This window comes from Asparagus officinalis, chromosome 6, assembly GCF_001876935.1.
Source record: "Asparagus officinalis chromosome 6, Aspof.V1, whole genome shotgun sequence".
NCBI classification, from domain to species: domain Eukaryota; kingdom Viridiplantae; phylum Streptophyta; class Magnoliopsida; order Asparagales; family Asparagaceae; genus Asparagus; species Asparagus officinalis.
In genome coordinates, this window is record NC_033799.1 from 2858374 (window position 1) to 2881821 (window position 23448).

The 23448-nt window shown below is 36.0% G+C and overlaps 2 protein-coding genes across 2 annotated transcripts in view; both read right to left on the bottom strand.

The window, feature by feature from the left end:
- Positions 7968-15413, bottom strand: LOC109844734 (1-acyl-sn-glycerol-3-phosphate acyltransferase-like). The gene is made up of 6 exons (XM_020413847.1): positions 15352-15413; positions 14329-14464; positions 9372-9521; positions 9112-9210; positions 8447-8539; positions 7968-8367 (listed from the first exon to the last, which is right to left on the bottom strand). The coding sequence occupies exons 1-6, from the start codon at positions 15411-15413 to the stop codon at positions 8134-8136; spliced, it is 774 nt and encodes a 257-aa protein (XP_020269436.1). The 3' UTR covers positions 7968-8133.
- LOC109844735 overlaps positions 15954-23448 on the bottom strand; it is a 7749-nt gene continuing 254 nt past the window's right edge. The window contains exons 2-6 of the mRNA XM_020413848.1: positions 23354-23446; positions 17152-17899; positions 16780-17056; positions 16541-16603; positions 15954-16198 (exon numbers count right to left, since the gene is read on the bottom strand). Of these exons, the coding sequence (XP_020269437.1) occupies positions 16136-16198; positions 16541-16603; positions 16780-17056; positions 17152-17899; positions 23354-23446 (1244 nt within the window). The 3' untranslated portion in view covers positions 15954-16135. The remainder of the gene's footprint in view (positions 16199-16540; positions 16604-16779; positions 17057-17151; positions 17900-23353; positions 23447-23448) is intronic.

The following is a 23448-nucleotide window of genomic DNA, read 5'->3' on the forward strand; positions in this document are numbered from 1 at the left end:
CGAAGTGTTAACGAGGTTCGGCCCTCTGGCCTACGTCCCCGCTCCCCACTCTCGAGGAGAAATCCACTACACACCCGGTTTGGAAGCCGGAACTTCGTCTACACAGCGATCCCACACGATCTCTCTCACTACACAGTTTGATCTCAACAGATCACACTCCCTCACAGTTGATCTACACAGATCTCACCCTCACAGCAGAAGAAAAAAGTGAAAGACTCTCTCTTTACACAGCCCCTATGACAAAGAGAAAGGTTACTGAAGCTGGGAAGTGAATCACAAAGCTGGGAAGTGAATCACACTTAAAACAGAGAGAAAACAGGCTTTGAAAATTTTTCTCAGGAAACAGAAAGCTCTCTCTGGTTTTTGCAAACGTTAGGGCTCAAGAAGAAGAAGAAGTCTGGGGGGTTTTTATAAAAGAGTTTAAACCAATTAAAAACAAAAACCCAATCTTCCTATTTAGGAAGATAATCCCCTTTACAGAGTCTTAGCTCAGACTGAGCCAAGCACAAAAGAGTGAAAGCACGACAATCGAAAATAAAAGGATTTAAGTTTTATTGGGTTTTTGATCTTAAATCTCTGGTTAAAGATTCAATTTTTGGGTTCGGATGAACAGTAATGTTCTCGGATGAACAGTAACGAATTTTTTTTTCGGATGAACAGTAAAGTATTTTTTTCGGGTGAACAGTAACTTTTGGGAATTTTTTGGATTTTTCTTTGATTTTTCCTTCAATTTTTTCCAATTCTGGATCTGTTTTGAAAATAAAAATCAAAGGTTTTTTGGGTTTGTCGGCGGCGGTTTCAATTTGAAACCCTAAGGGTTCATGGCGAAAATTAAGGAGGTGGTTACCTCAAACGAACCTCGCGTTCGTTCAATTTTAACCGAGCTTCGCGCTCAACGAACCTCGCGTTCGTTCTAAGGTGAACCTCGCGTTCAACTCAGGTGAGCGTCAAGCTCAATTTTAACGAACCTCGCGTTCGTTCTAAGGTGAACCTCGCGTTCAACTCAGGTGAGCGTCAAGCTCAATTTTTTTAACGAACCTCGCGTTCGTTCTTCAGACGAACCTCGCGTTCGTACTTCAGACGAACCTCGCGTTCGTACTTCAGACGAACCTCGCGTTCGTACTTCAGACGAACCTCGCGTTCGTACTTCAGACGAACCTCGCGTTCGTACTTCAGACGAACCTCGCGTTCGTACTTCAGACGAACCTCGCGTTCGTACTTCAGACGAACCTCGCGTTCGTGCTTCAGTCGAGCCTCGCGTTCGAACTTCAGACGAACCTCGCGTTCGTACTTCAGACGAACCTCGCGTTCGTACTTCAGTCGAACCTCGCGTTCATTTTTTAAACGAACCTCGCGTTCGTTCCCAAGTTGAACCTCGCGTTCTTTTATCAAACGAACCTCGCGTTCGTTCATTTTCAGACGAACCTCGCGTTCGTGCTTAAGTGAGTCTCGTACTCAATACAGTCGAACCTCGCGTTCGAAGTTAAGGGAACTTCGTGTTCATTATGGTTAAGCCTCGGCTTTTCATGGGTCCACTTTGGTATACTTAATTTATTCAATTAAGTTATGGGCCCTAATTAAGCTGTGAGACCCCAATTAAGTTTTTGGAAATTCAGTTGATTTAAATTAAAACTTTTTAATTTAAATCTAATTTGGTTTTTAATCAATTATTTAATTCAAATATTATGACACTAAGGTATTAAGGTTGTCTCTCACTCCAATTGATTAATTGAAACAAGAAGTTGCCAAAGTAACCTCTCTTGTGTAGATTGTTCATGAGGAATGTGAGATGTTTGTGTGTATGCTTTCGTGTAAATATTTAATCGGCCCAAAGGAAGGTTAATATTTATTTAGACTGTATACACATCTGCGATGATAAGCGTGTGACAATTATAAGGTTTACATGTGAATAATGAATCGATCCAAAGATAGTTTCATTATTTGACATGAGTTATTGTCAATGTTTGATCATTGCAACAAGGTATCACTTACAAGTTAATATTACTGTCCAAAGACTTGATATTAATGTTGTGCCGGTATCTTGGATGGGGATTGTCATTATTTGAATTTTATTGATTATGGTTATTGATGTGAGCATTTTTGTTTTATTTCAGCTAATGCATCTGCTGCAACAATTTCTGCTAACATCAACTCAATTCCCATGCTAAATGGGACAAACTTCAAGGTTTGGAAAGAGAACATATTAATTGTTCTTGGCTGCATGGATCTTGACTATGCATTAAGAACTGAACAACCCCAACCTCTCAATGCGGATAGCACTCCTGATGCAAAGAAGGAGCATGAGAAGTGGGAGCGTTCAAATCGCATGAGTCTTATGATCATTAAGCGCGGCGTTCCGGAAGCCTTCAGGGGCATAGAATCCGAAGGGATTACTAAGGCTAAAGATTTCCTTGCCGAAATTGAGAAGCGTTTTGCGAAAAACGATAAGGTAGAAACAAGCACGCTTTTAGCTCGCTTGATTTCAATGAAGTATAAGGGCAAAGGAAATATCAGGGAGTACATTATGGAAATGTCTCATATTGCTTCAAAGCTTAAGGCACTTAAACTCGATCTTTGTGACGAGTTATTAGTGCATCTGGTTTTGTTGTCTCTTCCTGCACAGTTTAACCAATTTAAGGTCAGTTATAACTGTCAAAAGGAGAAATGGACTCTAAATGAGCTCATTTCATACTGTGTGCAAGAAGAAGACAGGTTGAAGCAAGATAAGACAGAAAGTGCTCATTTGGCCTATGCCTCTAAGGATAAGGGCAAGAAAAGGAAGAATGATAAGGAAGCTGCTAAGGGTCCAGTTGAGAAGAAACAACATAAGGATAATCAGGGTTGTTTCTTCTGTAAGAAGCCTGGACATGTAAAGAAGGACTGTACAAAATATCACGCCTGGCGTGATAATAAGGGTACGTTCCTTGCTTTGGTCTGTTCTGAGGTTAATTTAGCTTCAGTACCTAGAAACACTTGGTGGTTAGACTCTGGTGCTACTACTCACATAAGTGTTTCTATGCAGGGTTGCATGAGCTACCGAAAGCCAAGTGATGTTGAAAGACACATCTTTGTGGGCGACGGACAATCGGTAGATGTGGAAGCAATTGGGCACTTTAGGTTGTTGTTAGGAACTGGTTATTATTTGGATTTAAAAGATACTTTTGTAGTACCGTCTTTTAGACGGAATTTGGTTTCTGTTTCTGTATTGGACAAATCAGGTTATTCTTGTTCATTTGGAAACAGTCAATTCAGTTTATCTTTTAATTCAAATGTTGTGGGAACCGATTACTTGAGTATTTATGACAACCTATATTTGCTTGATACAATTGCTTATTACAATGAATCCTTGCATGTGGAATCACGTGGTACTAAGCGTAAATTAAATAAGGAAAATTCGGCGACATTATGGCATAAGCGCTTAGGTCATATCTCAAAAGGTAGAATTGAGCGTCTTGTGTCTGATGGCATTTTGGATTCCCTTGATTTTTCGGACTTCGACGTATGTGTTGAATGTATCAAGGGAAAACAGACCAAAGTGAAAAGATTAGGTGCCAACAGATCTTCGGATGTCTTAGAATTGATACATACGGATATTTGTGGGCCATTCCCTACGGAATCCTGGAATGGTCAACAATATCTTATATCATTCATAGACGATTACTCACGTTATGGGCACCTATATCTTATTCATGAAAAATCTGAGTCTCTGGACATGTTCAAAGCCTATAAAGCTGAAGTTGAGAATCAACTCAACAGAAGAATTAAAACCGTCAGATCTGATCGTGGTGGTGAGTACTACGGTAGATATGATGGTTCAGGTGAACAACGTCCAGGACCATTTGCTAGATACCTAGAGGAATGCGGTATCGTCCCACAGTACACTATGCCGGGTTCACCTAACATGAATGGTATAGCTGAAAGACGAAACAGGACTCTTAAGGATATGGTAAGAAGTATGATTGCTCATTCTTCTTTACCAGAATCACTCTGGGAAGAAGCACTTAAGACAGAAATTCGAAGAAAACAACCTTTTTATAAGACTCTTTTACACAACAAAAAGAAAATTACAACTCTTGAGAAAATAAACGCAGGATCGTTGTTTGGATCACTGCTTTCGTGGGATCTTTGCCTGTGCCGGGAGCGCTTTGACTCGTGGACCACCAAATCACAGATTATGATTGAATGAATCGTGAGGGGTTTATGATTCTGACTTTATTTATCGAAGTGAGAAATTGAAACGATATCTTATCGATGTAAGATAGTCGTTCTTCTTGAAATCAAGTCAAAGCCTGATTATCAAGGATTGGCCGTAAGATCAGCACCTCTGCTCTCTCTCTGCTCTGAATTGCTCTGAAGTGCTCCAAAAATGATCCGCCCTCTGTGAAAATAGCCTTCGGGGGGTATTTATAACCCTCTGGATGAACAGTGCTCGCGAGACAGCATTTGCTGTCTCGGCGGGCGAGACAGTGTTTGCTGTCTCGCATTTGTGGGCCATTCCCTACGGAATCCTGGAATGGTCAACAATATTTTATATCATTCATAGACGATTACTCACGTTATGGGCACCTATATCTTATTCATGAAAAATCTGAGTCTCTGGACATGTTCAAAGCCTATAAAGCTGAAGTTGAGAATCAACTCAACAGAAGAATTAAAACCGTCAGATCTGATCGTGGTGGTGAGTACTACGGTAGATATGATGGTTCAGGTGAACAACGTCCAGGACCATTTGCTAGATACCTAGAGGAATGCGGTATCGTCCCACAGTACACTATGCCGGGTTCACCTAGCATGAATGGTGTAGCTGAAAGACGAAACAGGACTCTTAAGGATATGGTAAGAAGTATGATTGCTCATTCTTCTTTACCAGAGTCACTCTGGGGAGAAGCACTTAAGACAGCAGCTTACATTCTGAATAGAGTACCAAGTAAAGCAGTTGCTAAAACACCTTATGAGCTTTGGACTGGTCGAAAGCCCAGTTTAAAGCATTTACATATTTGGGGATGTCCAGCTGAGGCAAGGCCTTATAGGCCAAATGAAAAGAAATTGGACTCCAAAACAGTTAGCAGCTACTTTATTGGGTACCCTGATCGCTCTAGGGGCTATAAGTTTTATGATCCCACTATAAGGAATATTTTTGAGACGGGAACAGCAACATTCTTTGAGGATGTTGAGTTTGGGGGGAGAAATAAGGTTAGAGACATTGCTTTTGAGGAGGAATTGGACTCAAATCCAATCCATACAGTTACTTCTGATAATATTCAGGTTCCTATACCTGTTGTTGCTCAAGAAGTAAATCCGGAACCTCAAGATGACAATGTTGAACAACTCCCTGTTCCAGAAGAACAAACTCAACAACCTCAAGAACCAGTGCCATTAAGGAGATCCACGAGAGAAAGGAGAAATGCTATTCCGGATGATTATATTGTATTTCTCCAAGAACATGAGGAAAGTAGTGGAATGTTAGAAGATGATCCAATCAACTTCTATCAGGCCATGAAAAGTTCTAACTCTCAACAGTGGATTGATGCCATGAATGAAGAGTACAAGTCTATGCAAGACAATAAGGTTTGGAAACTTGTCTCATTACCAGAAGGTGCAAAACCAATTGGTTGTAAATGGATTTTTAAAACCAAACGGGATGCAAACGGTAATGTGGAGAGGTATAAGGCACGTCTTGTGGCTAAAGGCTATACTCAAAAGGAAGGCATTGATTATACAGAGACTTTCTCTCCGGTTTCATCGAAAGACTCTTTCAGAATAATCATGGCACTTGTTGCTCATTATGATCTTGAGTTACATCAGATGGATGTTAAGACAGCATTTCTCAATGGCGACATTGATGAGATGATCTATATAGTGCAACCAGAAAACTTTGTGTCAGGAGACCCAAAGAATATGGTTTGCAAATTAAGAAAATCCATCTATGGACTCAAGCAAACTCCTCGTCAATAGTATCATTAGTTTCAACAAATAGTTATCTCGTTCGGTTTTGAGATGAACATTGTTGATGACTGTGTATATCACAAGTTCAGTGGGAGTAAGTATATTTTTCTGGTTCTGTATGTCGATGACATCTTGCTTGCCACTAATGATATAGGCATGTTGCACGAAACCAAGAGATTTCTATCAAAGAATTTTGAGATGAAAGATCTTGGGGACGCCTCTTTTATATTAGGGATCCAGATACATCGAGATCGCTCTCGGGGTATTCTTGGATTATCACAAAAGAGCTATATCGATAAGGTACTTAAAAGGTTTGGCATGCAAGATTGCAGACCAGGTGACACCCCTGTTGCTAAAGGAGACAAGTTTAGTCTCAATCAGTGCCCTAAAGGTAACCTTGAAATTCAGGAAATGCAGAAGATTCCTTATGCTTCGGCTGTAGGAAGTCTAATGTATGCTCAGGTATGTACGCGTCCGGATATTGCGTACATTGTTGGGATGTTAGGCAGATACTTAAGCAACCCTGGTATGGATCATTGGATAGCAGTCAAAAGGGTTATGAGGTATCTTCAGAAAACAAAAGATTACATGCTCACATACAGAAAATCAGAGAAATTAGAGGTCATTGGGTATTCGGACTCTGATTTTGCTGGATGCCAAGATAGCAGGAAGTCTACATCAGGCTACATTTATATGTTAGCAGGAGGAGCTATATCATGGAAAAGTGTCAAACAAACACTAGTAGCTTCCTCCACTATGGCAGCAGAATTTGTAGCTTGCTATGAGGCATCCAATCAGGGAATATGGCTGCGAAATTTTGTCACGGGACTGCGCATTTTGGAAAATGTTGAAAGACCACTAAGGCTATATTGTGACAATAAATCTGCAGTAATGTATTCCAATAACAACAGGAGCTCAACTAAGTCAAAACATATTGACATTAAGTTCCTGGTTGTGAAAGAAAGGGTACAGAGTGGACAGATATCCATAGAGCACATTGGGACAAACTCCATGATAGCTGATCCTCTTACTAAGGGATTGCCACCTAAGGTCTTTCATGAGCATACTGCTCATATGGGTGTGGTATTATTTGAGGATATTATGTTTTAGTGGGAGTTTGTATTTGTGGTGCTTTATGTTTGGTTGTATTGTCTGATCAGAATAAAGTATTCAGTTAAGACACTCTGTTACATTATGTTTGGTTTTGACCTCACTAAGGAGGACCAGTTGAAAATAGACATGTACTGATCACATTGCATGTAATTTTCATGCTGCACATCCATGATTGATCTATGTCGTTTGATTGTATTGGTATATGTGACCATTGATGGGTCGAGTCACGATAAATGTGACGAAGGCCGCTTTGATCCTATATTGATATAGTCAATGGACGAGATTGTTCGGAAATACCATTTCAGTGATAGCAATTTTTGAGCTCATAAGGTTATACACAGTTTAAGGAATCATATGGTGCCCAAGTGGGAGATTGTTGGATTTAATCTAATAAATCTATTTGTGGGCACATATGATTAATCAATGTGTATTGCTATCTTTCAGGATAACCCACTAAAGTGATCAATTAAGTTGGGTTAATGGGTATTTAAATATAATCATGGGGTTATATGTGCAGATACCAGGTTGTAATTGTGATTTATTGAGGGGCTAAATTATAAAATTATAACATCTATAAATAAGGGGTTATGGTTCCTAACCTAGGGTTACATTCTCTAATTCTCTGCACCCCCATCTAGCTAGAGAAATTCGGATTTAGAGAAACCCTAAGGTTAGAAGATCCAAAACCCATCTCAAGGTTCATCCATGGACTCAGGTATAAGCTTCCGCTCTCTTGATTATTGTTAATCTCTTTGAATTAATCATGGCTATATGGTTTTAGATCTCAAGTTTTGGTTTAGATCTAACACGAGCTTTTTTTCTTTTTTTCCTTTATTTCGCAACGACATTAATGTGTATAGAATTCACCAACATGTACTACTGATAACAAGAAGATTCGTATCCTTTATTTGAATATAGAGCTTTACTCTTCTTGTACACTAGTAGTTTTGCCAACACAAGAAGGTTGGAGCCCAAAACATGCAACTCTCAACAATCATTGATAATTTTGCATATTCACCACCTTCTACATGCAGACCCTCACCTTCAAATGATGGCAACACTCTCCGCTATCATCTACAGGGGTCTTTGAGACTCGGGCAAGTGATCCACATACAATCCATGTATCATATCTACATACTCACCAATCTTCCCTACCTCCCAATCTTCAGTTTTTATCGGCCGTAAATATTTTACGGTGAGCGGCGCCGGCCTGACTCTCAAGCTATCCTTTCTCCAAGCCAAATGAGTTCCACTAACAACCATTGGAACTATAGGCAGTCTTGACTGTAGTGCTATGTGAATGAAACCCTACGGTAAAAAATAAAAAAAAAGATGATGCCATGAGAAATTTACACAAAAAAACAGGATTTGTTTATTTTATGCTCGCCTTTTTGAAGGGGAGGAGCCTCCCAGTCTTTGATCTTGTGCCTTCCGGAAATATGATCAGTGATAAGTTTTGCTTGACGAGTGCACGAGCCACCTGAATCCAAATGCAGAAATTTTGGTAAAAACTTTTTACGTACTTTTCATGATTTTACATTTACATTTCTGGAGTCATAAATAAAAGTATATGTGAACCTCCCAAACTTAAGTAATAAAGTAATTATGCTGTGTTTACATGTCTGTAAAATTTTTTTTTAAGTCTTACGTATACACAATTTGCTATATATGCAGAGGTATAATTTTCTACTAAATTGACAAGACTAACATGATCCACAACCCCAACCCAAAAAATAAATAAAAGGAAAAACCCCATAAAATTTCAAAGTTACAATTCCCCCCTCAAACGTCAAATTGGATGCGTAAACCTTGGCCATAGTATTGGACGGTTATCATGCACATACCAATACAAACATGTACGGGTATTGTACTAGGAAGGATTAGTTGCGGATAGACCACACGTAGTAGCGCTGTTTTGAACTTACTACCCCGTACGTAGCCCTATTGTTACAGATAGACCCCCCGAGGGAAAGAAATTTCTTCGACTCTTTTACCCTCAGAGAAAGAGAAAATTGTTTTTTTTTTCCCTCTCCTTTACGGAAATTAACATACCTCCTTCATAGACTCAATGGCAGCAGAGGGATTAGAGCGATCGATCCGAAGGTGATTCGCCAAGACGTAGAGCTGTCCAAAGAGCGGGTACCATACGATCTGACATGCACGGAAACGTACACTCACTTTTTGTACGTGCATGAGATGGTCTTAACAAGTCAGAAATTAACACATACAGAGATTTCTCGGAGATTTTCATTAATTGATTTCCAATTATTAATTGATCGAAACAACTAATTAATATTCTTTCTCGTCCGTACCTCTTTCTTCGCGATTCCGACGGTGCCCGTTGGAGTCAGCCACATAACGAGGAAAATGGCCAGAGGCGATGCGTGGTTGCAGATGTATACGGCTCTTTTGTTTGAGAATTCGGAGCCTTCTATTTTAATTGGATTTCCTAGAATCCACATCTGAATAAAAAAGAGAAGATCAGCGCAGCAAATAACAAGCATTTTCGAAAAAAATCATAACATGATTAATTAGTTCAAGGTCACATAGTATATATATATGCATGGAAGGGATGGGTTTTTTAAAAAAAAAATTGTCGGGTCACTTCAAAAAATTCTTTTTGAGGCTTAAAAAAAACCATTTTACTAGTTATGCATGTGTTGTAAAAAAAAAAAAAAACATAAATATGCGTTGGATATGAACAAAATTTAAACTTTAAAGAAAGGTAGCATTGCAAATTAAGCCCAAGAAAAAAGACTTAACACCTTCATTTATTATAAAAAATGATTAGAGCTACTCTTGCGGGGCTATCCGTGTAATTAATTACAATTAATCCTTTAGTAAAGTTGTGCCTCGGTTCCATCAACTTTACATAAATTAACACGTGTCTTCTCTCCAAAGTACTCTCCCAGCTAATAACTGATTAACAACGGAATTAGAGATTAATTAAAAAAAATCTATTTTTTTACAGCAGTTCGGCGCCGTGACGTGGCCGTAGAGGATTCCGCTGCCGTATCCTCTCGTAACGCACGGCAGGCAGGAAGCAGCATGACGAGGGCCACACCGGCCGTCGTCGCCGGCCATCATCAGGAAACAGGACGGCGAATGCCTCGCTGCCGAAAGCGACCAATGCCGCCCACGTGTGGTCCGGCCTACGTCGGGGGCGGTCGCGCCAGGAAGAGGCTGGCGGCGAGGTGGAGGCGAGGCGGGCGGGTGGAGTGGAGGTGCGGGAGGAGGGAGGCGACCGGTGGAGTGGCTGCAGGCTTATTCATCGTCGCTGTTTCTTCTCTCTAGAGAAGAGCTGGGGGTTCCAAAACTTTAGGTGTCCAAATATATAGAGAGAGTGTGTGGTGTGGGTGGGGGGGGGGGGGGGGGGGTGCGTGTGGACCTTTAGCGTGGCCAAAGCTATTAACAAAAAAGAAAAGAAAAGAAGATGTAAATTGTGGGTATCAAAGTGCCACATAAAGAAACTTCGAGTACTAAAATTATATATATATATATATATATATATTATATTATATATATATATATATATATATAAGTATATATTATATATATATGATATGGGGTATGCTTAGTACTAAAAACACAAATTTTATACTTGTAATTGATGTGTCACATCCGCATCCACTCACTACTCATGGTGAATTTGTTCTCACATTTGAATGAGTGGAGGGGGATTTGACACATCACTACCGAAGCATAGCTTTTTTGCTTGTAAACAAAACATACCCGCATAATTATATATACTATATATATATATATAGTTAGTATAATATAGTATAGTATATATATAAGTATATTAATATAGTATTATATATATATATATAGTATATAGTATATATAGACAATTGTGATCAAGCAAAAATTAACCATAAATTAATTTAACGAAAGCCATCATGTTTTATGTAATCTTGCAAGAAAGTCTTTTCCTTCTGCTAAAACTAGCGGTGAACATTGTGCAAAGCGCGTACATATTATTTTTTTTCTTGCTACAGTAATCTCTATTTTTTAACGTTGCATCAGTATTTTTAAATTTTTAACTGCTACAGTTCCCCGCCTCTGCTACAGTATCCCCGTGTGCTACTGGGTTTTTTCAGAAAATGCAATAGCATCCCGTTTCATGTTTACTATAATGATAATATTACAGTAAATATTCTTGTAGCGTTTACTGTAGCATGAATAGTGACTCTTGGGTTCTCCCATCTGTATAGAGGAGTAGATTAAGACACGTCTTTGGAACATTTTCTTTCTTTAAATTATTGTTGTTAATTTTATTTTATTTTATTTATTTTTTGATAGATCCATGACTTTTAAGTTTATGTAACTATTAAAAAAACTCAATTGAACAGTAGACGGTTTTTTCTTCAGAATATGTTTAAAATCTCAATTGTATTTTGTTCTGCTATTTGTATCGTATCATTGGGTGTGTTGGAATGGAACGAAAAGAAATCAAAGCTACGATCATTTTTCAAAAAAAAAACAACAACAACATCTATTATTACTTGTTTTTGCCAAATATGCGAGTATGACAAACCATTGAATTAATGAATCCCAAGAGCTTCAAAGAAATTTTAAAGGGAAATAAAGAGAGAAGTTTCTAGTGGACAAATGGTGAATGTATTTTATGGACAACAAATAAAGAAAGTGTGAGGGACAAATTTTCAAAACCAACCCATTTGATAAACTAATTGTAAAAAACGATCCGTTTCAGATTTATTTAGAGAAACCGACCTGGTTTCAGCACTGTTGCTGAAACCAGGTCGGTTTTTCTAAAAAACTTTACGAAACTTCACGGGAGTTCAACTCCTGTGAAGTTTTTTCTTATAACAAAACTTCATGGGAGTTGAACTCCCGTGAAGTTTCGGAAACTTTTTTTTCAAAAACCGACCTAGTTTCAGCGCTGAGGCTGAAACCAGATCGGTTTTTGCAAATAAAACTGAAATGGGTCTTTTTTTGGGAATAGTTTATCAAATGGGTTGGTTTTGAAAATTTGTCCAAAGTGTGAGGGGTCCTTTTCCCTTTTTGTCTGCGTCCCTCCCCTTTCCAGTGGTTGAAAAAATTGGGCCTGGATATTTGCATTATCTGAACCCAGGGGGCAAAATGGAAATATTCAAAGATGTTAGAAACTTCTATAATCACTATTGTGCCCATGATCCCTAAAAAAAAACTGAAATGTGTGGCTGCTATGAGTTCCTTCAGTAATGTGCCATGTGGCTCAATATAAAAAGGGTCTTTTTTCTTAAAGATTAGATGGGGTTGTTTGTACTCTTGTGGTTGATGGTTGATGCTCACGGAATTTTGGTACATTCTGCTTGCACAATGTTGTTAAAATCTCATGTGGAACCTGGTGCACTATAGCAAATGAGAGAAGGAGGTGTGGTTAGAGGTGTGGTTGGGGGTGTGCCCCTATCATTTTTCCATAAGTATTGGTTCTCGGTTGTTACTTTTCAAAGAGGGATGAAGTGTTTACCTTATTATAAAAATATAGAGTAAATACAAACTATTACACAAATCTTGCACTATTATTTATTCCTAAGCACTTAAAAGAGTTATTTAGCTCGAATTGTTTTGGTTTAAATACATATCATCGATAAATTTTGAAAACAGATCCCTTTGTAAAAATATTTCCAAAAAAAGACATGTTTCCATTTTATTTTTAAAAAACGACCTAGTTTTAGCCTCAGTGCTAAAACTGGGTCGGTTTTTAGGAAAATTGTTCACAAACTTCACGGGAGTTCAACCCCCGTGAAGTTTTTTCATAACAAAACTTCACGGGACTTCAACTCCCGTGAAGTTTTGTTTTTAAAAAAACTTGTTCAACTCCCGTAAAGTTTGGGAACATTTTTCGCAAAAAACGACCCAGTTTCAACCCTGAGACTGAAACTAGATCGTTTTTTACGAATATTTTCAAAACAGGTTTTTTTTGGGAATATTTTTGCAAAAGGATCTGTTTTTAAATTTTGCCCTACATATCATACCAGAACACTTGCGTATGAGGACGCAGTAGTCTAAATCATAAGGGGAAAAAACTAGTGGCTTATAACAATTAGTGTTCTGATAAAAAAATTTCTCTATGTAGAAAAGAAATTAAGTGATAGTTATTAGATGTACCCATTTTGATAGAAGATTAAATTGTGAGAAACACTTATCATATTCTTTTGGTATATATACTCATTGGCCGCCAGCTTTCATACTTTCCTCTACCGAGAGCATCACGGGAATCAGGATCCTTTCTTTTGTATTCACTTTTTCAACAGAATAATGAACAAAAGAATATATATATTTTTTTTTTTTTGCATAAGCCAACCGTGGAATTAGTGTGCACATGAAAGTCAATGATACGCAACATATTTATGATTAATTTCAAATCAACATCTCCCTCAACAATTAGTCACTATGAATTGTATGCCACGGGAATAACAAATTAACACTGAAGACTTGGATGGAGAGCCTTGGTGGGCAAAAGGTGATGGAGACAAATGGTTCGGTTGCTGGCCAAACGTTGACGAAGACTACACAAAGAATTCAGGCATTTATCAAACCTAAACAAATTTGTATTGGCTGTTGCTAAAGTAACAATAAAAGTGCACCATGATCCCTATTCTTCTCTTTAATACCTGAAGAAAATTTTCTCCCATTTTACCCCGTGTTATGACAAACTCCCCAGGATAAGCTAATATCAATAACACGAGAGCATGAAAAATATCAAGAACACACGAACACAAATATATACGTAAATATATACGTGGTTCGGCTTGTAGCCTACATCCACGGGCGAAAAAGGAGAAAACTTTACTAATAGGAATAGAAGTCCACATGTTCTAAAACCCAACAAAAGTCCAAGTACTAATAAACCTCTAATATAATTGGTTGTGCAAAGTCTAATGTAAGTAGTGTTGGGGATTCGAAAACAAACCGAACCACGTAGGAATACACCTTAGACTAACAAGTAGGACTCTTGATCAAAACAAACCAACCTAAAAAGAACTCCCAAAGCAATATAGATTTGAGTATTTGAAGCAACCTATAACACCCCCATTATCGAACAACACTTCATTGGTTAGAATAAACAATAAACAATAGTGAAGCCAAAATTTCAAAATCCCAACCATAACCAAGACAGGAAATGTTTGCCAACAAAATGACATCAGTTCAACCCTGAAGAGTTTTAATGGGAGCCATAGCAGGTTTGGCTCGTAAAAGTAGTTTCTTCATGTGCTTGATTTGTCTAAGGACGTGCCAAACAGTGGCTCCGAACTCCCTCACCCTGGCATTGAGCTTGGATTTGAGCTTTCTAATTCTGCATCGCCTTCTTTTTCTCAGTTCGAACTCTTTCATTGTCTTGCAGATCAAGAACTGTGCTTTTCTATGGCTAACATACTCTGGGTCTTCTTTCTCTAGCCTACCATAAGAGTAAGGCAATTGTGGTTTATGGAAAGAAGAAATAGAGGAAGACTTCTTGTTTAGCTGTCAGGTTTAGAGATGCATTCGAGGGCCAACTGTAAGGTGTCATAGGTAAATCAGAAGCTAATATAAATTATGTTCCTGTTATACTTTATAATGTTTAAAGTTAACAATGTGGGCTTTACATAACAAACCCTCCAAAAAGTACTCTTGCAATTATTTAATCTTAAATTCATAGAATCAAATATTTCAGGGTACAATCTAGAAACGAGGATGAAGCGGTTTATATGCTAAAACCTTAGTTCTTTATAGTTTTAGCAAAAAGATCGTATAAGCAAGCTTTCACATGATATCTGTAAATTATAATTCTATCATATGATTCTCTTGTTACTTCTAAGATTTTGAACGAAGTGATCAATCTAATTTAAATGCTCGCTTAATAACCTACAATTGCGGTAGTGAAATAATAGAATAAGAGAAGGATGAATCTGCTAAGTAGTATGTACTTCCAATTCCAGCTATATGTTGCAAGTACAAAGAATACGTGATGCACAATTATATTTGTCTTCACTTATAATTCCCTTTTGACATTGCCTAGGAAGTTGATTGTTACCTATTTTCTTGTTCTCAAGTTTTTTTTTTCTTCAAAAAAAAAACACTTACATATTTCCAACAATTGATTAGAAACAAGGTCCTAGAATTTTAGGAGGAGTTTTAGTTGGAAACAATATTTGTTTAGAAGTTGAAGTCTACAATATTACTGTTATTTGTGTTATCAACAGGCTACATCTAAAGGGCTTGTGCAGATTGGAAGAGAAAAGCATCTTTTTCATGCTCAACTGTGTGGTATCTCCTTGCAAAAATCAATTTGCAAAAAAAAAAAACATCTCATCATTTACAGCAGCCGTTGGAGAAAGCATTGCAGTCACAGCAAACAACAGCGACATTGAAGTTTGATTGGTGCTGTGAAGATGGCTGTCAAGAGTATATCAAGATCAAGCTTGGGGGTTAGGCTAATTCCGCATGTTGATGCATTTCGGTTAATCTAGAAAATTTTAGAACCTTTTTAACTACCAATGTAGTATTTGAATGTATTTTGTATTTAAGCTGATGTTGATAATACAGATTTCAGTGCAATAAAAGTTTCTACGAGGGTTTTTACATTGGTGGAGAGCATTATTCTTCAATCCAAGTTCTCAGATCTATCGTCAAACTATATAAGGACAGACATAATTTTTACTCTGTCAAGCAGTGTGAAAAAAAAAATGATAAAAATGAGCCTAATATCTTTACATATTTATTAAATTCTAAACTTTGGCCATATATTAATAAAATCAACATACCGTGTTGAAGGTAGCTCTCCTTGTTGTTACAGCTATCAAAACAAAAGCATCAAATCATTAGTAAATATTATGAGGTGGGTATGCTTTAATTTTTATATCCTATTAACATCGTGATGCAGTGTAACAAACGGACACCAGAAGATGTAAAAGCAAAGACAAGGGAATTTAACAGAATAATTAGATTGCTCATTTATGGCTTGAATACATCAGATCAAATAAGCAGATATCAAGTAGGAAATACCTCCTCTAGAGTTTAATGATGTGATACAACATTGAAAATAGAAAGGCTCCGGATAATTGCCTCGATATCTTCAACCTCACTTTCATCAATTCCTTTTCTTCTTACTAGCTGCTTTCTTCTTTCCCTTCCCAAATCCAGTTCCATTATCCTGGTCGTATATCAGAAGTGCAATAAGAATGTATGGTCTTCATAGTTAATACTTTGCAAGTTGTATTAAATTGTTAGCTGAAGACCTAGTTATTCACAGACCAAAACACTCATGAGTAGTAAGTACTGTTAGCCACTTCAATGAATTTTGAGATTTCAGTCTGTAAACTACTTGATTTGTGAATGCATAAATGAGGAAAATGTCAATGAAAGGCATCATCAATAGGAAAGCTATCAATGAGGCCTACCAACTCCGAGGATTGACAAGGGAAAAAAAGTAAAGACACGATGTAGTTGCACATGTAATTTTGTATGCATTATAAACAACAAATGCAAATCTCACCTTTTTATACTGTATATAGGCGCTCCGACCTGTCAGCTCCTGTCCATTCTTAGAGACATAAACCTGTAGCGAACCGAAGATGAAAATATATAATGAAAAGAAGAGGAAAGCACAGCAAATAGTGCATCCAAACAGATATATTTTACATGGGCACGTATATTGATAAATACATATATGAAAGGATAACTAATGAGTTTTGAACTCCAAGAAACCAGCATTGTATGACTCTGCAAACATACCTTTCGTCCATCTTGCCCAGTAAACCAATGAGCACTCTGACCGCCAACAGCAGAGACTCTTCTCTTTCCTGCATCCTTTGGGATTGTAACATTGTTTCTGGGGTTCACCCAATTTCCTTCAGCCTGTGAGGCCTCTTTACAGTTAGAAGAGGTTGGCCTTTTCAGCTTTGTTCTTGGGTTTCTTTCGGAACCTTTCCAAGTTCTTGGGTTTCTTTCGGAACCTTTCCTACTAGTTGAACGGACCTGAGTAGCGGCATCTTGAGCGAAAAATTGACCCCTACGGTAACAGACAGACAACATTAGAGGCTATTTAGAGAAGATACAGATTTCATAAAATAGAAACTGAACAGGCCATTCAAAGATATTTATTACATGTAATCAAGGTCATCTCTCGCAAATTTTGGGGCTCCTCTACAATCTTCTGCGCCAATTGGAACAAAATGGGGTAGCCGCTCGCGTACTAAGGTCCTGATTCTTGCATCATCGTGAAAAAAATAATCATAAGCAGGAGGTTTGGGATGAGGAAAGTCCCAATTGTGTTCATGGTTGCTAGAGATGCTTTTCTGCTGGAACAGAACTTCAAAATCATCTTCTGGATCAAGTACTTTGGAACTGCAAAAACTTGGAGCATCTTCCTCGCTTTGACCAACTTTTTGGCCTTTTGTCGATTTAAAATACTCATCACAAAACTCATTAAGAGCAGGTGTAGCAATATTAGTGTTTTCCTTAAGCCTGAAGCCTTTCCAAAAGCTTTCTGTTGGATCTTTATGGGGCTGAAATGTTTTCTCATGGTTCCTGCTGGTAGATTGGAATGGAGTGCCTTTTCTCTTTTGGTTTGATGGATCAACCTCCTCAATCTTGTCTTTTCCTTTGCTGGGAGACGGTTCATCAGAATCTGAGTCCAGAAAATGGATTTTTCTTAGAGGACTCACAGTTAACCTTGGAAACAAGTCCTTGTTGCTGCTCGCCTGAAAAGTCGTGGTAGCAGATGCAATATTAGCTGGTGGGATCATGGGCGTCTTCAATTTACTAGTTGACTGGCTACTTAAGATCCCACGATAAAGTAAGGAAGCCTTTGAATTGCTGCAGGTAGCATGACTTTGTAGTGATGGAGATATTTCTGCAAATGCAGAGGCAAACTTTTTTTAACAATAACCATTAAATTCACTAAGAAAAGATGTTCAAAAACATTCTTTGGGTCCTCATTTGAAATATTTTCATCTTTTGGACTTAAAAGATGTGCAACGTGCCCCAAAAAATTATGTAATTTTGCATATGTTCCTCTCGATTCTCCTAATTAAGGCAGATACTTGTGAAATTTTTGTCCTTGAAATTGCTTATGTATAACAATGGCACTATATTTGCAATTACTTGTCTAAGTTCTTCCTTTTATTATTGCTTAAGATGCAAGCTTCAAAGAATAAAGATTCATCCAACCAAAGATACGTACATCTCACATTGTGTCTAAGTTCTTTGTTCTATGGTAACTTGAGGGAGCAAACTCAAATAATTCAGTGTACATGAATACAAATTTGTAATATTTCAGCTCCATGTAATGTACATATATACCCACCGAACTCCTCATGCCACTGCAATATTCAACAAGGATTGCAAGGTAAAAATATAGTCTCTTTAGCTTTTCTTAAGTTTTGTGCTTCATCATTTTCTTGTATTTCTTTTGTTATTTAAATTATTATTTTTTCTAGGAAAAGGATAGAGCATGGCAACTGGAGCTGAAAACAAGAAAATGGAAAAAACTATTCATGCAGCGGATTCTTCCAAGGAAGATTGGATTTTGGAAAGGCCATCATCACCATTCATCCCGGTAACTTAAGTGGTAGATATATTATCAAAGTCTTTGGCGCATAAAAAGATATGCTCGATGAAGGAGATTCAAAAGAGCTTTATAGTAAACAATTAAGCTTAATACTTGTTTCTTATCCATCAAAAAAAGTTATTATTTGATTAGCACAATATTTGCTTTGGTTATTTTCCATAGTTCTCATACAAATATAGATGATGTAGGAGAAAACGGTTACTCGTCGCGAAATAGTTCGCGAAATATAGATGACCTGTTACTCTGTTAGCTTCCAATATCAAGTCTTATAGTGATGAGGTATGAATCCAATGGTCAGGTTTTGTCTAAAAAATTTAAATAGAGATGTAAATATTGTTTGTAGCATATATTCAAGTAACTGCTTAAGAATATTTGAAAAATAACAGTTGCAAAACATGTACCCCTAAAATGCAAGCCATTATTGCAACATGAGTTTATCCTGGAGGACGATATTTGATTATTACTTTGCTAGTTAATATTTTTAGTATACAGTTTATGTCTGACTCATTTTCTTTTATAAAATCATACATTTATACATAATAATATTTGATAAATATCTTATGAGTCTTATAATTAAGAAAATTCAATTGCGTATTCAAAATACAGCCATGATACAGTTTGGTCCTTAGATTAATTTCTCAAATGCTATATAATTAACCAGTACTAAGAAGAATCATGCATTTTTAAGATAACTGTTTATCTTGTGATTGTAGCAATAATCCTGTTATTAGTGTCAGTATGATTAGTATAATGAGTGTTTTGTTTCAACAATATGGCTGAATTTCTAAAAAAAATTCCTTGCAGTTAAAGGCAACACCTGCGATTCCTAAATTAGAGTAATGAGAGATATGAGATCAATGAGATATGTAGCAATTTCTTAATTAATCATAAGAAAAATAAAATAAAAATGATCCCGTGCATTTGTCCTCTGTTTTTTTTTATTTTTTATTTTTTTTGCTTGTGGTCTCCCTTTTTCCATAAGTTTAAACTGAGTGACAATTTTTTATCAATACTTCTATAAAGTGGTGTGTGGAATGTGGGATAGGGCTAAAAATAGATGAAAAATGCATATAAAAAAAATGAATAATTTTGAATTATTTGGTACATCATAAAAGAACATATACATGTCACACGTAACTTAAATATATTTTGTTTTGTATAGTGTGAACAGAAACACTTTCATAAACAGTGGAATTGTCAGAAACAACTATTCCTGATGCAATCTATCAAACTCGAATCAAGAAAAGTGTTCCATGATACCTCAATAAAATAATAGTTACATGAGACAATAAAAAAAACCTAAGCTCAAACTATTAGACTAAATACCTTAAAAAATATTAGACTAAATTAAATTTCTAGTATAATCCAATTTCCAATTCTTTAGTTTCTTTGGTTCATTTATTGAATGTTAGTGGTTCAAAATTTAGATCTTTTTGAGAGATTTTATGAGGAAAAAATATATATATATATATATATATATATATAGAGAGAGAGAGAAGAGCAAAACTTCTTCAACTTAAGTGGACGTCCACTAAGTTTCTTATCCATTGATGATCACTTGATTGAGCTACATTGTGGATGATCCCGCTCCGTTAAACTTGATCTACATATTCTAAAACTCCAACAACCAAATTTGGGGTGAACTCGTCGTTGTGGTTTGACCCTCCGTCGAGCCATGTAAAAAGTTCTATTCACTCGAACCGTTAAAAATTGATACGAGTGGATGAAGAGTCAACCACAACGAGTTCAGCCCAATTTTGGTGTGTTGGGGTTTTAGAATATGTAGATCAAGTTGAACGGAACGGATCATCCACAATGTAGCTCAATCAAGTGATCATCAATGGATAAGAAACTTAGTGGACGTCACATTAAGTTGACAGAAAGTTTTGCTCTCTCTCTATATATATATATATATATATTATATTATAATATATATATATATATATATATATATATATATATATATATATATATATATATATATATATATATAATATGTGGATATGTACGTATCCATATATACATACATATCCATATACATACATATCCATATACATCCATATATATATATATATATATATATATATATATATATATACATATATATATACATAACATATATATATGAGAAAAATGTATGTATGTATGTATATATACACACACACATATATATATATATATATATATATATATATATATATATATATATATATATATATATATATATATATAGATTATATAGTTAATTATTATATATATAATTATATATATATATATATATACATATATATATATATGTATGTATGTATATACACACATATATATATACATATATATATGTATGTATGTATATATACACATACATACATATATATACACATACATACATATATATATATGTATGTATGAGAAAAATGTAGGAACTTAGTACCAAACATAAATTTATAGAAGGACGAGAAGGGGAGGATGGGGTAAGATCCAATGAGGTGCAAGGAAGGATATACCTTTAGTGCAAGTTGGTTGTTAGCAGCTATCCTATACACAAAGTCAGCAGCACTGGGCTCGTAGATGATTGACGTTGTTGATTACACAATTCCTCATGGAACCTTTACTTATAATTTTTGTGTCTTGATTAAAAACAAGGCTTTGCAAGATGATGAATACAACCAAAATAACCAGTTCTGTTGTTTCATCATCTCCTCTTTCATAAAAAGCTTGAAATTTCTTCAAACTTTTCTGAAAAGACATCAAGTAAAATAGCCTAGCATGAAAGCTATTGGATACCTCAAAACCTAGAAAAGAACCATATGAATCTACTGGATATGTCAATACCCGGAGAGAGGGAAAAACCCAACCACACGAACGCAAGGTCTTATAATCTCCATGAATAAGCTTTAACTATGAGAGACATTTCCCGTTCTCTCTCTGTCATGTAATTAGCTATATTTATTATTTCTCTAGTTGACTTTATCATTAACCCAGTTTTTGAAATGATAATTAAATTTCCTTTAGGTTAAATTTCATTTGGTGAATTGTACCAAAAAAATGTGAAGCAGACAAGTTCAATATGTTAAGACTTCTCTTATAGAGGAAACCAATGCACTAAATTTTTATTTGCATGGAGAATTTCTCTACTAAAAAAGCTCAGCAAACTAAAGCGAGCCCTCCTGATAATGACATTTAGCACAAGAGAATAGATGGTCTAATTAGTTAGACACATGAATTACAATTGTCTCGTGGTAAAGAACACCGACTTTTCCAATCACAAAGAGATGAAATTAAGACTAGAATGTATATTGGCAAATATTTCAATCAAAACTCCAGAATCAACAATGTGACCTTAACAACAATGAAATTCTGAAATTCCTCATCATTTAGCTGCTATCCGACTAAAAACAGTTCCTTTACCCTTGCCCTTAATTCTATAGAGAGAAATAATAGCTAAACAAATAAACCCCCAACTCATATGGTAGCTAACCTGGATACCTAAGGCCATCTCCAACCGGCCTCTAAAATGGCAAAATCTCCAAATTTGGAGAGTGGAACCTCTCCAACCACTCTCCAAATTTGGAGATCTCCAAATTTCACCCTCCAAATTTGGAGGGTGAAGAGAAAATTTGGAGAGTCTCTCCAAAGTACTATTCATGTTTCATTAATTACAACTTTGTCATTTTTAACTATTTAATTTCTTAAAAATTTACCACTTTGCCATCATTCTTAGTAATTTAAATTAGATGTTTAATTTTAAATAAATATAGTAAAAAATTATTAATCTAATATTTAAAATCATTATATATTTGGAAAGGTCTCATTGAGATCTTTAAAATGAAACTAAAATTAATTTATTTTAGTATTATACTAAAATTATTAATTTTTAAATTAAATAAATAAGTATCAGACATGAAATTTTAAAAACAGGGATCTATTTAACTTGCCCCATAAGAAAATACAAGCATAAATTACAATATTTAAATTATATTCCTTCGTTGTCATGTCTCTGCCATAAATGTTCAATTGTATGTTATCATATTTTATGTTTGAGGTTTATGTTTGCGACCTATGGTATGTTGTATTAGAGGTTCATATTTGTGTTATCATATTTTATGTTTGAGGTTTATGTTTGCGACCTATGGTATGTTGTATTAGAGGTTCATATTTGCTTTCTTGTTCTATCGATGTATGCGTTATGTTTGCGACCTATGGTATGTTGTATTAGAGGTTCATATTTGCTTTCTTGTTCTATCGATGTATGCGTTGTCACTGTTATTTCAGATTTTATTTTTTTTAATATGTTGTATTGCATTATTAATATTAGGTTCATTTTAAAGTTCGCATCGACACCTTTATAATGTTATAATTTTCCCCCAAATAAATTATTAAAAATAATATTATTAATGTAAACTATATCCAATATTATTAATTTATATGGTTTTTTTGAAAAAAAAAATAAAAAGGAAAACATTTGGAGATTGTGGGTTGGAGCAACTCTCCAAATTCCACTCTCCTAATTGGAATATTCATAGAATACTCCATATTCATAGAATATTCCAATTTGGAGGTTGAAATTTGGAGGGCATGGTTGGAGATGCTCTAAGATCGACAAGAAATTCCAAATATATCATCAATATAGCTATAACACCAACTAAACTAAAACTACTCATTTACCCTAATTCATCAACCGATTGTATATAAAGATCAAATCTTTGCAAAGAAACCCTGAATCAAACTACAACTAACCTGTACACCGAGGATCCTCCTTCTCTGGAGAAGAGAAATCCTCAATATCATCATCAAGATTCACGTTCCCCTCGTCAGCTATTGTCGCCGAAGGC